This window comes from Colobus angolensis, unplaced genomic scaffold (genome assembly GCF_000951035.1).
Source record: "Colobus angolensis palliatus isolate OR3802 unplaced genomic scaffold, Cang.pa_1.0 Scaffold82, whole genome shotgun sequence".
NCBI classification, from domain to species: Eukaryota; Metazoa; Chordata; class Mammalia; order Primates; family Cercopithecidae; genus Colobus; species Colobus angolensis.
Genome location: NW_012122043.1, coordinates 4,036,862 through 4,051,412, shown reverse-complemented (window position 1 = coordinate 4,051,412; position 14,551 = coordinate 4,036,862). Strand labels below are relative to the sequence as shown.

Sequence of the window (14,551 nt, the reverse complement as noted above, 5' to 3'; positions counted from 1 at the left end):
ATCTAAAAAAGTAAGGTGGAGGCAGGGCATGTAGTTTTTCTGGGCAAAGAAATGGAAAGCGCAAGGTCTGGGGCCAAAGTTCACCTGCCCCAGGGAGAAGCCCGGGTCACCACGAGCCCCACAGGCCATCGCAAAAACAGGTGTGGGGAAATAAGGCGAAACTCTGATGAAGTTAAAACAGCAGACAGGAAAGTTCCCTTGGGAATATGCAGCTGTTCCCCTCCTTCCATAAGAAAGAGGCCAACGATCTGCCCTTTACAGCCGTCAGATGGGTAATCTGGGCCCAACAGACCGTCAATCCTACCGAGGGGTAGAAAGAGTGTTTGTTATTAGAGGCAGGACCTGGCTGTGTTGCCCAGGCTGGAGTGCAGTGGCTATTCATAGGCGCCATCAGAGCTCACTGCAGCCTCAAACTTCTGGCCTGAAGAGTTCATTCCGCCTCAGCCTCCCCCGTGGCTGGGACTACAGGCATGATCCACCGTGCCTTGCTAGAAAGAAATTTTGAAAACCTAAATGCAAATCCAAGTCCTATCGATTATAAAAGAAATTGGCAAAAACTAGATTATTAGAAATTGTGCATACGTTTTCCATAAGTAGTGCAGATCTGGATATTCCCAAGTGCAGCTTGTGGGTGTCTGCAGTGCTTATGCAGAAGACCGCCGTGCCCTTGACATGATTTGCTCCTGCTGATGGGATAGACACAGAGCAGCCGTACTTCCCATTTGCCGTCTCCTTTTCCTTAGGGGGTGTCTGCTTTCTTTCCTTCAGGAAAGTTTATATGGACTATAATGCAACCACTCCCCTGGAGCCAGAAGTTATCCAGGCCATGACGGAGGCCATGTGGGAAGCCTGGGGCAATCCCAGCAGCCTGTATCCAGCAGGTACCTCTAGAAGATGCACATGTTCACAGATGGGAGATAATGGGGATGGGACGCTCTTACTGAAATTGCACACTCACATGTGATGGCTTTGTTTTGAATAGATTTCTGTTAGCTGCAAATCTTTAGCTGTAATTTTTGATTGTTTCTTTTCTGAGAAGTCCCAGTTTGTAAGCTGAGCCTTGCTGCTACTGTAGTCTTTCACCTTTAATGTTTAATCTTTAACATGCTGTCCTATCACCCTTTCCCAGATGAGAAAGTTGTCCACTGAGAGTTCCTTGCAGTGGCAGTCAGTGCCTGTTGAGCACTGCACAGATCTAGCTCAGTCAATCCTTACAGAATTCGCAAAATATGTCTTTTAGGTCATCAGGATAACATACAATGGCCCTTTTTAAAAATGAAAATTACTTTTTCATTAATTAGTTATAAATATTCTTATATGTTTCCAATTTATTCTTATTGTAATGTAGAGCATTAAATTGGAGGTTTTGGAGAATAATTTGCTTCAAGTCAGTTATATGGGCAGAGTTACATTCTGTTTTTCAGACAGATGAGCAAACTCAAGTCTTAGCTTTCTTATTTAATGTTTATTAGGGATAATTAAGATAAACTAGGTTAACTGTGGATTATGATGAACGAAAATAACTTCAAACAGAATATTGCCAGGCTATATGGTTTAGTAACACTTGTGTACAACTTTGCAGGTTTAATATGTTCTCATATTCATTTGCTGTTAAAAGTTTCACAGCAACTTAATAACAAAGCCCTTCAGCTTAGATACTAGTCATTCATTAACTTACTTGTTGGCTTATTTGTTGGTCTGTTCTGGCTAATCTGCTGCACATTGCCTTGTATCCAGTCTCTCCTTTAGTAAAATTGAACTTTCTGACGTATTAAACTTGAAAATATAGAGAATAATTAAATGCCGATGACAGGCATGGTCTCATGAAAACGTCTGGGAATCGCTCTCACGGAGAAGTCACGTTCTGGACCTAAATGAAGCCTGGCAGTGGCTTTTAGGTTTCCTTGACAGCCTTTGTTTCCACAAATTAAAAACCATAACCTCAGAAGTGTTGCAGTTCACTTTCTGTTGCTACTCAGAAATGGAAAAGAAAAAAAATCAATTTACAGAGTGGTTTAATTATTTTCACAATATTATTATTTAAGCATTAATAATATTTAAATATTATTATTATTATTTTGAGACTCAGTCTCGCTCTCACCCAGGCTGGAGTGCAGTGGCATTATCTCAGGTCTCGGGTCACTGCAACGTCCACCTCCTGGGTTCAAGCGATTCTTCTGCCTCAGCCTCCCAAGTAGCTAGGACTAGAGGCACGCGCCACCGTGCCCGGCTAATTTTTGTATTTTTAGTAGAGACGGGGTTTCACCATATTGGCCAGGCTAGTCTTGAACTCCTGACCTTGTGATCCACCCACCTCGGCCTCCCACAGTGCTGGGATTACAGATGTGAGCCACCACGCCCAGCCTAAATATTATTATCTAAAGTCTTTGAGGGAAATTTATTTTAAGGAAAATGTTGAGGATGTGGGGAAAGATTTTACATACCTAAGGTATTTATCACAGTCTTGCTTATAATAGAAAAAAAACCTGAAAATAAGCTCAGCGTTCATAAATGTTTATGAAAAATAAACTATCTTTGGCAAAACAGAAGAAACCTCGCGAGCGTGGCCCTGTTGTGCGTGTGGAGGTCTCTTTACAGCCTGTTGCTGGAAGATAGCCAGTGCTCAGACCTCCCCGTCCAGCCCACTGAAGTCCCTACGTCGTCATAGCGACGGAAGCCTCTGGAAGCTTCACCGTATACCTGTGAGAAAAGGAACGTGAGAAAAGGAGCGTGAACAAGGCAGCTGATCTCTTAGTATCATCATGAAAACAGTTTTGACTTTGTGGAGCTTGTGAGGGGGCCTTGGGGTTTTGGAAACCGCTGACGTAAGCAGCACTGACTGACTGAGCATCAACTGTGTCCTCAGCACCCTGCTGGGGAGGGATGAAGCACGGTGCCCAAAATGTGTTTGCGTTTTTGAGGCATTACCTTGTCTACTGTGTGGAGAATGGACCCTGGTGGGGGCCTGCTAGGAGAACATCACAGCAGTGGCCTTGGCTTGGTTGGTGGCTGGGCGGTGGAGAGGCGGAGTCAGGTTCGGAACATCTTTTAAACGCAGAGCCTACAGCATTTGCCGGTGGATTAATTGGCGGGGAATGAAAAGAGAAAGAGCCCATGCTTTTGCCCTGGGCTGCTGAGGGATGGAGTTGCCATTTCCTCAGTGTATTAGTCTGTTCTCATGCTGCTAATAAAGACCTACCTGAGACTCGGTAATTTATAAAGGAAAGAGGGTTAATGGACTCACAGTTTTCCATGGCTGGGGAGGCCTCACAATCATGGAGGAAGGCGAAAGAGGAGCAAAGTCACATCTTACATGGCAGCAGACAAGAGGGCGTGTGCAGGGGAGCTCCCCTTCATAAAACCGTCAGATTTCCTGAGACTCAATCACTGTCATGAGAACAGCACGGGAAAGACCTGCCGCCATGATTCAGTTACCTGCCCCCGGTCCCTCTGATGACGTGAGAATTATGGGAGCTACAATTCAAGATGAGATTTGGGTGGGGACACAGCCACACCATTATCACTGAGAGAGGGAAGGCTGAGAGTCAGGGTGACAGTTTATTACGGTGACTTTTAGTGTCACCAAGTAAAATGATGGAGTTTCCCTAAACACCATAGGCCTTAGGTGTTTAGGAAACTGCTACGAAAACTGACATCTATACAGTAGCATCGAGGAGCGGCAGAATTACTTTGTGTATTTATTTTACCTCAGCTTTTTATATTTCTCTTTTTTATGATGTTTTGTAATAGTATATGTTCTAGTGGTGCCTGTTCAATTTTTTTTTTTTTTTTTTTTTAAAAAGACTGAATGGTCAAAAAAGTTTGGGGACTCCTGGTGTGTACAGTAAGGATGGTCAGGCCGGGCGCGGTGGCTCAAGCCTGTAATCCCAGCACTTTGGGAGGCTGAGACGGGCGGATCACGAGGTCAGGAGATCGAGACCATCCTGGCTAACACGGTGAAACCCCGTCTCTACTAAAAACTACAAAAAAAAAAAACTAGCCGGGCGAGGTGGCGGGCGCCTGTAGTCCCAGCTACTCGGGAGGCTGAGGCAGGAGAATGGCGGGAACCCGGGAGGCGGAGCTTGCAGTGAGCTGAGATCCGGCCACTGCACTCCAGCCCGGGAGACAGCAAGACTCCGTCTCAAAAAAAAAAAAAAAAGGATGGTCACTGAAACTTTCAGATTCTCATGCCAGAGCCTTTCTGTCTTTGCCCCATCAAGCATGGTTCCTGTGTTTTCCTTCTAGCCAGTGAAACTGGGTGATGGCCCGATGCATAGCCCTGTTTGAAAGCAGGTGTGTCCCTGAGACGGTAACCTTCGCAGCCCAGGTACACCATGAGCGACATGCAGAATGAGATATGGCACTAGACTTTGTGTTGAGGAGTCATGAGTTCTGTTTTTGCTTATTTTTGTTGTTTGCAACTCATTCCATCCTTTCATTCTCCGCTCTTGTTGAATGGGAAGCAAGGCAGATGGCCACAGCTTCCCCCCGCAGCAACTGGTAAGAAGAAAGCCACATCTTGGGGGACGTCCAGGTTCTTAGCCAACCTCCCGTACTTGTTTCTGGGTCTCATGGAGTTGATAACTCTCAGTTGGTCACTGGTTCGCTGCTGTCTCACGGCCGCCCCTTTGCCAGGTTGTGTCTAGGTTGTAGTGTTTTGCTGTGCTCACATTAAGGGGGCAGATTTTTCTTAGAACGGCCCACGCAGACCTCTTACTCTTTTGTATTTGGTTGTCCTTTTAGAAGCGTTGATAGGGCTTGGTGAAGCAATGTTAATGAATTTCCTTTTTGGTCCCTCAAGGAAAAAAGGCCAAGGATATTATAAATGCAGCTCGGGAAAGCCTCGCGAAGATGATAGCGGGGAAACCTCAAGATATACTCTTCACTTCCGGGGGCACTGAGGTAAAGCTTCTGAACACACTCACATTCTTTTAGCTGCAAGTTATAATAAAATACACAAAAAGTGATTCCCTTTTGCTACATTTTCATTTAAAGGAAGAGTAGGCCAGGTGTGGTGGCTCATGCCTGTAATCCCAGTACTTTGGGAGGCCAAGGCAGGAGGGTTGGTTGAACCCAGGAGTTTGAGACCTGCCTGGGCAACATAGGGAGAGTCCATATCTACAAAGAAAAAAAAAGTTAGCTGGGTGTGGTGGTGACACCTGTAGTCCCAGCTACTAGGGAAGCTGAGGTGGGAGAATCATTTGAACCCAGGAATTCAAGGTTGTGGTGAGCTGTGATCACGCTGCTGTACTCCATCCTGGGCAAGAGAGTGAGACCCTGTCTCAGAAAGAAAGAAAGAGTGATGTGTGGTCTTGCTATATTGCATACTAGCTCGAGATAATTAGTATATATCCTTTAAGTAAATTTCAGGTAGCTAATAGGATTTTTGTAATGTAATATGTAAAGTAACCTGCTTTGCATTGTTATTTCCATAAAGGTTTCCCCATCATTTTTGCCCTGGAATCATTCCTTTTAATCCCTAATTGATAGATATTTAAGGGCTTTCCAAGGTTTTGCTGTAAGAAACAGTGCTGCACTTAATATTAATAAATAACCTTTATACACACTATTTGGTTTCACTGTGAGTGTAGCTGTAGGAAGAAGTCCAAGAACTGGAATTGCTGGGTCACGGGGCTCATTTGGTGACAGATGGCCCTCAGTAGAGGTTGTACCAATTTATACTCCCACCAGCAGTGGTGGCTGGACAAAATACTCTCTATGGCAGATTTATAAAATTTAAAAATTCATAATATTCTGTGCATATAACAAAACTGCACTTACGCCAATACATTTATGTAAATTCTTAAAAATTAATAATATTGCTTAACAATAAAATAGACATGATTGACTGGACATGAATCTCAAGTTTTTGAATGTTGGAAAACCCCAAATCTTTCAAAAGGTCCAACTCAGGAAGCTGAATTTCTTTGACGCTTTTTTGCTATTAGCCACAAAAGAAATTAAGTAACAGAAATTGTTGCTCTGACCTTACCTCAGCACAGTTTTTGTAAATGCTTTTTTTGCTGTATCTCTGCAGTCAAATAATTTAGTAATCCATTCTGTGGTGAAACATTTCCACGCAAACCAGACCTCAAAGGGACACGCGGGTGGGCACCACAGTCCAGTGGAGGGGACCAAGCCCCATTTCATTACTTCCTCGGTGGAACATGACTCAATCCGGCTGCCCCTGGAGCACCTGGCAGAAGAACAAGTGGCAGGTGAGTGGGTGCAGGGTGGCCCTGGGGCCAGCCTGCTGGGCTCCAGCTGTGAGGCGGGGAGCGGCCTGCAGGCAGAGCCTGGGATCCACTGTGGAGATGTGGATTCAATGTGCCACTCACTGTAACTCCCCGGTTCTGATGGGGAGCCAGGCCCTGGCGCCTTGGTGAATAGATGCCCCTCACTGCGCTGGGCTCCCTGGCTGCCCCTCTCAGTGCAGAGACCAGCTGCCACGAGGGCGTCAGCCAGTGTGGCCAAACCTTCCCTTAGGAAAAACATCGAAAATGAATATGTAGAACTAGCCATTTGTGTAAACTAAGTGATATTTGAAACTTGCATGTAAGAAATATTTAACCTTTATATAGTACGCCTGCAAATGGGCAAATGAAGCTTGTCATTATTTGGTTTTCATCATAAAATCTCAGCTCCCACTCTCCTCTCACATGAAGGGGAAGGGTCAAATAGCCCTAAACTTCAGGTGTAAAGCCTGGAATAAGCTGCCGCACCTGATCTCAGCACCCATGAGGCAAGGCCTCCCGCTGTGTGCAGAAAAGCAGAGCGAGGTGGCGCCCAGGTGCAGCAGGAGGCACAGGGGACCGCGGGGAGGAGGAGGCTCGCTGCAGCAGCAGTGGCCCTGTGGCCGTCACACAGCACAGACAGAGCCACCTTTCAGTTTTCTTACCATAGGATGTCCCAAAAAGGAGTGACATGTTCACCAGTTGTAGACCATTAACTTGTAAAACTGGGGCAGCCAATTAATCAACACTGTCCTTGAAAAAGATTTTCTTCTCAGCCTGAGCTTTCTTGTGTAATCCATATGAAAACCTGAAGGTGAATAAAAAGAAAATACATTTCTCTTCAAGATTGAGGGACTGTGGCTGAACTGCTTGATTTGACTATGAAGCCTTTTTGGAAAAAAAAAATTTTTTGGCCGGGTGCAGTGGCTCAAGCCTTGTAATACCAGCACTTTGGGTGGCTCAGGTGGGTGGATCACTTGAGGTCAGGAGTTCAAGACCAGCCTGGCCAACATGGTGAAACCCCATCTCTACTAAAAATACAAAAATTAGCCAGGCGTGGTGGTGCATGCCTGTAGTCCCAGCTACTGGGGAGGCTGAGGCAGGAGAATCACTTAGACCCTGGAGACGGAGGTTGCAGTGAGCCAAGATCACACCACTGCACTCCAGCCTGGGAGACACAGCAAGACTCTCTGGGGGAAAAAAAATTAGCATTCTGTTGAGTGGGATTGCTGGGTCATGTGGTAACTATCTGACAACTTTTAAGGTAACTCTGTTTAACCTTAAGCTTTGTTTTCCAAAGTAGCCGCACCGCTTAGTACTCCTATTTGCAGTGTCACAGGGTTCCAGTTCCTCCATGTCTTTGCTGACATTTGTTATCTGTCTTTTTGATTATTGCCATCCTAGTAGGTGTGGTTTTGATTTAGAATTCCCTGATAGCCAGTAGTGTTGAGCATCTTTCATGTGTTCATTGGCATTTGTATATATCTTCTTTGGAAAAATGTCTATTAAAGTCCTTGCTCGTATTTTAATTGGATGACTTGTCTTTTTATTGAGTTGTAAGCATTCTTTATATATGCTTGATACTAGTCCCTTATCAGACAGATGATTTGTAAATATTTTCTCTCATTCTGTGGGTGTGCTCTCACTCTGATGGTATCCTTTAGAGAACAGAAACTTTTTGTTTTGATGAAGTCCATTTTTGTTGTTGTTCCTTGTGTCATACGTAAGAAGGTTTTGTCCTACCCAAGGTCATGACAATGGACTCCTATATTTTCTTCTAAGAGTTTTATAGTTTTAGCTCTTACATTTAAATCTGTGGTACATTTTGAGTTAATTTTGTGTGTGGTGTGAGGGAGGAATCCAAATTTACTTTTTTTGCATGTGGACATCCAGTTGTTCCAGCATATTTGTTGAAAAGACTCTTCCATGGATGGTCTTGGCACCCTTATTGAAAATCAGTTGACCATAATATGTGAGGGTTTATTTCTTGACTGTCAACTCTATTCCATTTACCTATATTTCTGTTCTTAGATTGGTACCAAACTGTTATGATTACTATAGCTTTATAGTAAGTTCTGAAATAGGAAAGTAGGAGTTCTCCAAATTTGTCATTTTTTAATATTGTTTTGGCTATTCTGCATCTGTTGAAATCTCAAAAGAATTTTAGGATCAGCTTGTTAATTTCTGCAAAAAGTCTAGCTAGGAGTTTGATAGGGATTGAATTGAATGTGTAGATGAATTTGGTCAGTATTGCTACCATAACAATATTGTTTTCCAATCCATTAACATGTGATGTCTTTATATTTACTTTAATTTCTTCCAGCAATTTTTGCAGTTTTCAGGATTAAGTTTTTGCACTTTTGTTAAATTTATCCTTAAGTGTTTTATTCTCTTGATACTATTGTAGATGGAATTGTTTTCTTATTTCATTTTTGGATTGTTCATTGCTAATATATGTAAATGTAGTTGGCCCTTGAACAGCATGGGTTTGAACTCTGTGGGTCTGCTTATATGTGGGTTTTCTCCTATCTCTACTGTCTCTATGACTTCAGGATCAACCCCTCTTCTTCCTCCTCCTCAGCCTACTCATTGTGAAGATGATGAAGATGAAGACCTTTATGATGATCTGCTTCCACTTAATTAATAGTAAATATATTTTTTATTCCTTATGATTTTCTTAGTATTTTTTTCTAGCTTTGTTGTGAGAATACAGCATATAATATACAAAATATGTGTTAATCAAGTGCTTATGTTATCAGTAAGGCTTCTAGTCAACAGTAGGTTATTTGTTGGTTAAGTTTGCGGGGAGCTGGCTGGGTGTGGTGGCTCACACCTGTAATCCCAGCAATTTGGAAGGCCAAGGGGATACGGATCACTTGCGGCCAGGAGTTCAAGAACAGCTTGGCCAACATGGCAAAACCCCATCTACTAAAAATACAAAATTAGCCGGGCATGGTGGCACATACCTGTAATCCCAGCTGCTTGGGAGGCTGAGGCAGGAGAATCACTTGAACCCGGGAGGGAGAGGCTGTAGTGAGCTGAGATGGTGCCACCACACACCAGCCTGAGCGACAGAGCAAGACTCCATCTCAAAAACTAAAAATAAAAATAAAAAGTTTTGGGGGAGTCAAAAGTTAGACACAGATTTTCAACTGCATGAGTTGCGCCACACCTCTAACCCTCACATTGTTCAAGGGTCAACTGTACAGTTGATTTTGTATGTTACTCTTGTATTCTGCAACTCTGCTGAATTTATTAGTTCTAATTGTTAGTCTTTTTTTTTTTTTTGAGGCAGAGTTTCACTCTTGTTGCCCAGGCTGGAGTGCAATGGAATGATCTTGGCTCCTGCAACCTCCACCTTCTGGGTTCAAGCAGTTCTCCTGCCTCAGCCTCCTAAGTAGCTGGGATTACGGCATGTGCCACCATGCCCAGCTTATTTATTTTGTTATTTTTAGTAGAGACAGGGTTTCACCATGTTGGACAGGCTGGTCTTGAACTCCTGACCTCAGGTGATCACCCCAACCTTGGCCTCTCAAAGTGTTGGGGTTACAGGCATGAGCCACGATGCCCAGCCTAATTGTTAGTTTCAATAGGTTTTTTAATGGATTCCTTAGGATTTTCTATATAGAGGGTCATATCATCTACAACTAGAGATAGTTTTACTTCTTGTTGTCCAACTTGTATTTCTTTAATTTTATTTTCTTGTCTAATTGCCTTGGCTAGGACTTCCATACAATGTTGAGTAGAAGTGGCCAGAGTGGATATCCTTATCTTGCTGCTGATTGTAAGGGAAGGCATTCATTCTTTCATAATTTCATATACTGTTAGCTGTGGGTTTTTTATAGATGGCCTTTATCACGATGAGAAAGTTCCCTTCTGTGCTTGGTTTGTTGGGTGTTTTTATCATGAAAGGGGTGTTGGATTTTGTTAAATGCTTTTTCTGTATTTATTGAGATGATCGTGTGAGTTTTTGTTCTTTATTAGGTTTGTAATGTTGCAGTACCTTAACTAATTTTTGGGTGTTAAACCATTTAATCCTTTTCATGTGTTTTTAGATTTGGTTCACTATTATTTTGCCGAAGGTTTTTCTGTCAATATTCATAAGAGGTATTAGTCTATAGTTTCCTTGTGGTGTCTTTGTCTAGTTTAGTGTCAGGGTAAAATTTGCCCCATGTAAATCATGGGAAGTGTTCCCTCCTCTTCTGTTTTTTGGAAGGGTTTGTGAAGACTTGGTTTTCATTCATCTTTAAATATTTGAGAGAGTTTGCCAATGACAACATCTGGGCCTGGGCTTTTCGCTGTGGAGAATTTTCAAGTTACTGATTCAGCCTCTTTACTTTTTATAGGTCTATTCAGGCTCTCTATCTCTTTTGAGTCATTTTCAGTTGTTTGTGTCCTTCTAGGAATTTGTGCATTTCATTCGTTATCTAATTTTATTGGCATGCCATTGTTTATAGTAGTCTCTAGTAATGCTTTTTTATTTCTGTAAGATTTATATATCCCTTTCATTCATGATTTTAGTAATTTTATTCTTTTTTTCTCTTGATCAATTTAGCTAAAGATTTATCTTTCTTAAACTCTTTAAAGAACTAACTTTTGATTTTCCTGTGTTATTTTTGTAGTCTCTATTTTATTAATTTCTACACCAATCTTTATTAACCCATTTATGCCGGAGGTTGCAAGTTTTTTGTGTGTGAAAAATCAGACCTTGGCAATAACCTTGAGCAGTAGGATATAAATAACTCCCACAAGCTTAGTGTTCCAATAATGAACACTTGGCATAAATGGGTTCTTTCTTTCTACTTGTTTTAGGTTTGGTTTGTTCCTTTTTTTCCAGTGTCTTAAGGTGAAAGATTAGTTATGATTTGAAAAAAAAATTTTTTTTTTTTGAGACAGAGTCTTACTGCTCAGGCCGAAGTGCAGTGACACAGTCTCAGCTTACTGCAACCTCCACCTCCCAGACTTGAGCAATTCTCGTGCCTCAGCCTCCCAAGTAACTGGGATTACAGATGTGTGCACCACCACATCCAGCTAATTTTTGTATTTTTAGTAGAGACGGGGTTTTGCCATGTTGGCTGGGCTTGTCTCAAACTCCTGACCTTAAGTGACCCACCCACTTTGGCCTCCCAAAGTGCTGAGATTACAGGTGTGAGCCACCACTCCTGGACCTTTTTTCTTTTTTAATATAGGCATTTACAGATATAAATTTCCCTCTAAGCACTGCTTTAACTACATTCCATATGTTTTAGTATGTTGTGTCTTCATTTTCATTCATCTCAGAAAGTATTTTCTAGTGTCCCTTGTGATTTTTTTCTATGACCCATTAGATATTTGAGTGTATTGTTTAATTTCCATATTTTTTTTAATTTCTAAGGTTTCTTTCTGCTAGTGATTTCTAATTTTCTTCCTTAAGAGGTAGAAAATACTTTGATTTAAATTCTTTATTTTTTTTTATTTTGTGGCCTAGCCATATAGTCTATCCTAGAGTATATGTCAAGTGCACTGGAGGATAATGTATGTTCTGCTATTGTTGGTTGGAGTGTCTTGTAGATGTCTGTTAGATCTACTTAATTTATAGTGTTATTCAAGTCTTCTGTTCCCTGTTCCCTTGTTAAAATTCTGCCTAGTTGTTGTATCCATTATTGAAAATGTGATTTTGAATGATCCCGCTATTATTAATCGGTGGTCTGATTAATAGTTGATCACACTATTAATTAGTTTCTCGCTGCAAACCTGTCAGCTTTTGTGTCATGTATTTTGGTGCTCTGTTGTTAGGTGCATATACATTTATATTTGTTTTGTATTATGGATGAACTGGTTCTTTTATCATTATAAAATGTCCATCTTTAGTAACTTTTTTTAAGTCCCTTTTATGTAAGTATAGTCATTCCAACTGTGTTATGGTTGCTGCTAGCATAAATATCTTTTTCCATCCTTTTACTTTTAATCCATTTACGTCTTTAAATCTGACATGTTGTAATACAGTGTAAGCGACATATTGTGGCTATAAGATTAATGATGGCAGTAGCCCATCTTGCAGGGCTGACACTATGTGCCAATTAGCAGTATGACGCAACATGGCCTAGGGATTTCCAACCCTGGCTGGGGAATTTCCGGGAGGTAAGACCACCTCAGCATAGATGGAACTCTCATAAACCATAAATACAAAGCTTACCCTTATCAAAATAGCTTAACTCCCTTATGGAAGAGAAACCTGGTAACTGACCTGGACTAAATACAAGATAAGAACGGGGAAGAATCCCTGAAACTCTGAGAATGCTCTCCGGACAGAGACCCTCTCGGTCAGGCAGTCATGATGCCTGAACGTATCTGACCCTTGCCACCTGCCTGCTCCTGCTAGCTATCTTGTAAGAGCGCTGCCAGAATAAACTGCTTGAACATCATACAGTATCTAAGACTTATCTTTGATGTGAATAATACGAAAAGGGAAAAGTCACCGTTGGGGAAGGTTAACTAGGCCCACCCCAAGAGCCCTGAACAGGACGCATGGGTCTCCTGTAGATTCTTTTTTTGTTTTTTGGTTTGTTTTTTTTTCAGACAGAGTCTTGCTCTGTTGCCTAGACTATAGAGTGCAGTGGCACCATCTCAGCTCACTGCAACCTACGCCTCCTGGGTTCAAGCCATTCTCCTGCCTCAGCCTCCTAAGTAGCTGGGACTACAGGCACCTGCCATCATGGCTGGCTTATTTTTGTATTTTTAGTAGAGACAGGGTTTCACCATGTTGGCCAGGCTGACCTTGAACTGATCTCAGGTGATCCATCTGCCTCGGCCTCCCTAAGTGCTGGGATTATAGGCGCGAGCACCCGGCCAGTTCTTTTTAAATCTAGTCTGACAGCCTCTGCCTTTTTATTAGATTGTTTTATCATTCACACTTAATGTTACTGTTGACATAGTTGGATTACCACCTGTATTTTTACTTTTTGTTTTCTAGATATCTCATATATTTTTGTTTTCTTTTCCCCCTTTACTGTTTTCTTTTGCATTAATGAATATTTTCTAGTTTAACATCAAAATTCATTAGTGCTTTTTTCACTTTTTAAATTAGTTATTTGCTTAGTGGTTATCAAGGGCTTACTATATACGTATAAACTTATCAGTATTTACTTCAGATTTATACTAACTTAATTCCAGAAAGATGTAGAAATGTTACTCCTATACAGTTCTGTTCCTTCTTCTTTTTTGTGCTTTTCTTGTTATGGGTATTACATCTATATATGTTACAAACTCAACAGTGCATTGTTACAATTTTTTTTTTTTTTTTTTTTTTTTGAGACAGTCTTGCTCTGTCACCCAAGCTGGAGTGCGGTGGTGCAATCTTGGCTCACTGCAACCTCCACCTCCCAGGTTCAAGTGATTCTCATGCCCCAGCCTCCCAAGCAGCTGAGATTACAGGCATGTACGATCAGGCCCATCTAATTTTTGTATTTTTAGTAGAAGCAGGGTTTCTCCAGGTTGGACAGGCTGATCTTGAACTCCTGGCCTAAAGTGATCTGCCCACCTTGGCCTCCCAAAATGCTGAGATTACAGGCGTGAGCCACTGCACCCAGCCACAAATATCATTTTAGTTAATTTCCTGTCCTTTCTCTTCTCTTCTCTTCTCTTTTAGACAAGATTCCACCCTGTCACCCAGGCTGGAGTTTGGTGTCACGATCACAACTCACTACAGCCTCAACTTCCCAGGCTCAAGTGATCCTTCCACTTCAGCTGCCCTAGTAGCTGGGACTACAGGCATATCCCGTCACACCCAGCTAATTTTTTTTTTTTTTTTTTTTTTTTTTGTGCAGATAAAGTGTCCTTATGTTGCCCAGACTGGTCTTGAACTCCTGGGCTCAAGTGATCCTCTTGCCTTGGCCTCCCAAAGTGCTTACAGGCATGAGCCACTGCACCTGGCCAATTTCATGTCTTTTAAGGAAGCTAAGGGAAGAAAGAGCAAGTGTACGATTATAGATTTTGTTCGAGTAACCTTCTTAGTTGCCTTTTCACATTGTCTTCATTTGTTCCGTGGATCTGAATTATCATTTGGTGTCTTTTCCTTAATAGACAATTCTGCTCCCTCCTACCTCCTTTGTGCTGTTCTCATGAAATATTGTGTTATAGCCCTAACAAAATAATTATATATATGTTACTTTATACAGTTGCTTTTAAATCAGTTGAGAGAAGCAATATACAGTTACACTGCCCTTTTTTCTTTTTTTTTTTGAGACGGAGTCTCGCTCTGTTGCCCGGGCTAGAGTGCAGTGGCCGGATCTCAGCTCACTGCAAGTTCCGCCTCCCGGGTTTTTTACGCCATTCTCCTG

At 42.0% G+C, this 14,551-nt stretch overlaps 1 protein-coding gene across 2 annotated transcripts in view; it reads left to right on the top strand.

Annotated features, from left to right (window-relative positions):
• Positions 1 to 766: 766 nt before the first annotated feature.
• Positions 767 to 14,551, top strand: part of SCLY (selenocysteine lyase) — a 34,175-nt gene continuing 20,390 nt past the window's right edge. The window contains exons 1-3 of one of the 2 annotated variants that reach the window (XM_011929590.1): positions 767 to 881; positions 4,802 to 4,902; positions 6,038 to 6,218. In XM_011929590.1, the coding sequence (XP_011784980.1) occupies positions 779 to 881; positions 4,802 to 4,902; positions 6,038 to 6,218 (385 nt within the window). In that variant the 5' untranslated portion in view covers positions 767 to 778. The remainder of the gene's footprint in view (positions 882 to 4,801; positions 4,903 to 6,037; positions 6,219 to 14,551) is intronic. The other variant, XM_011929591.1, reaches the window with a different exon arrangement.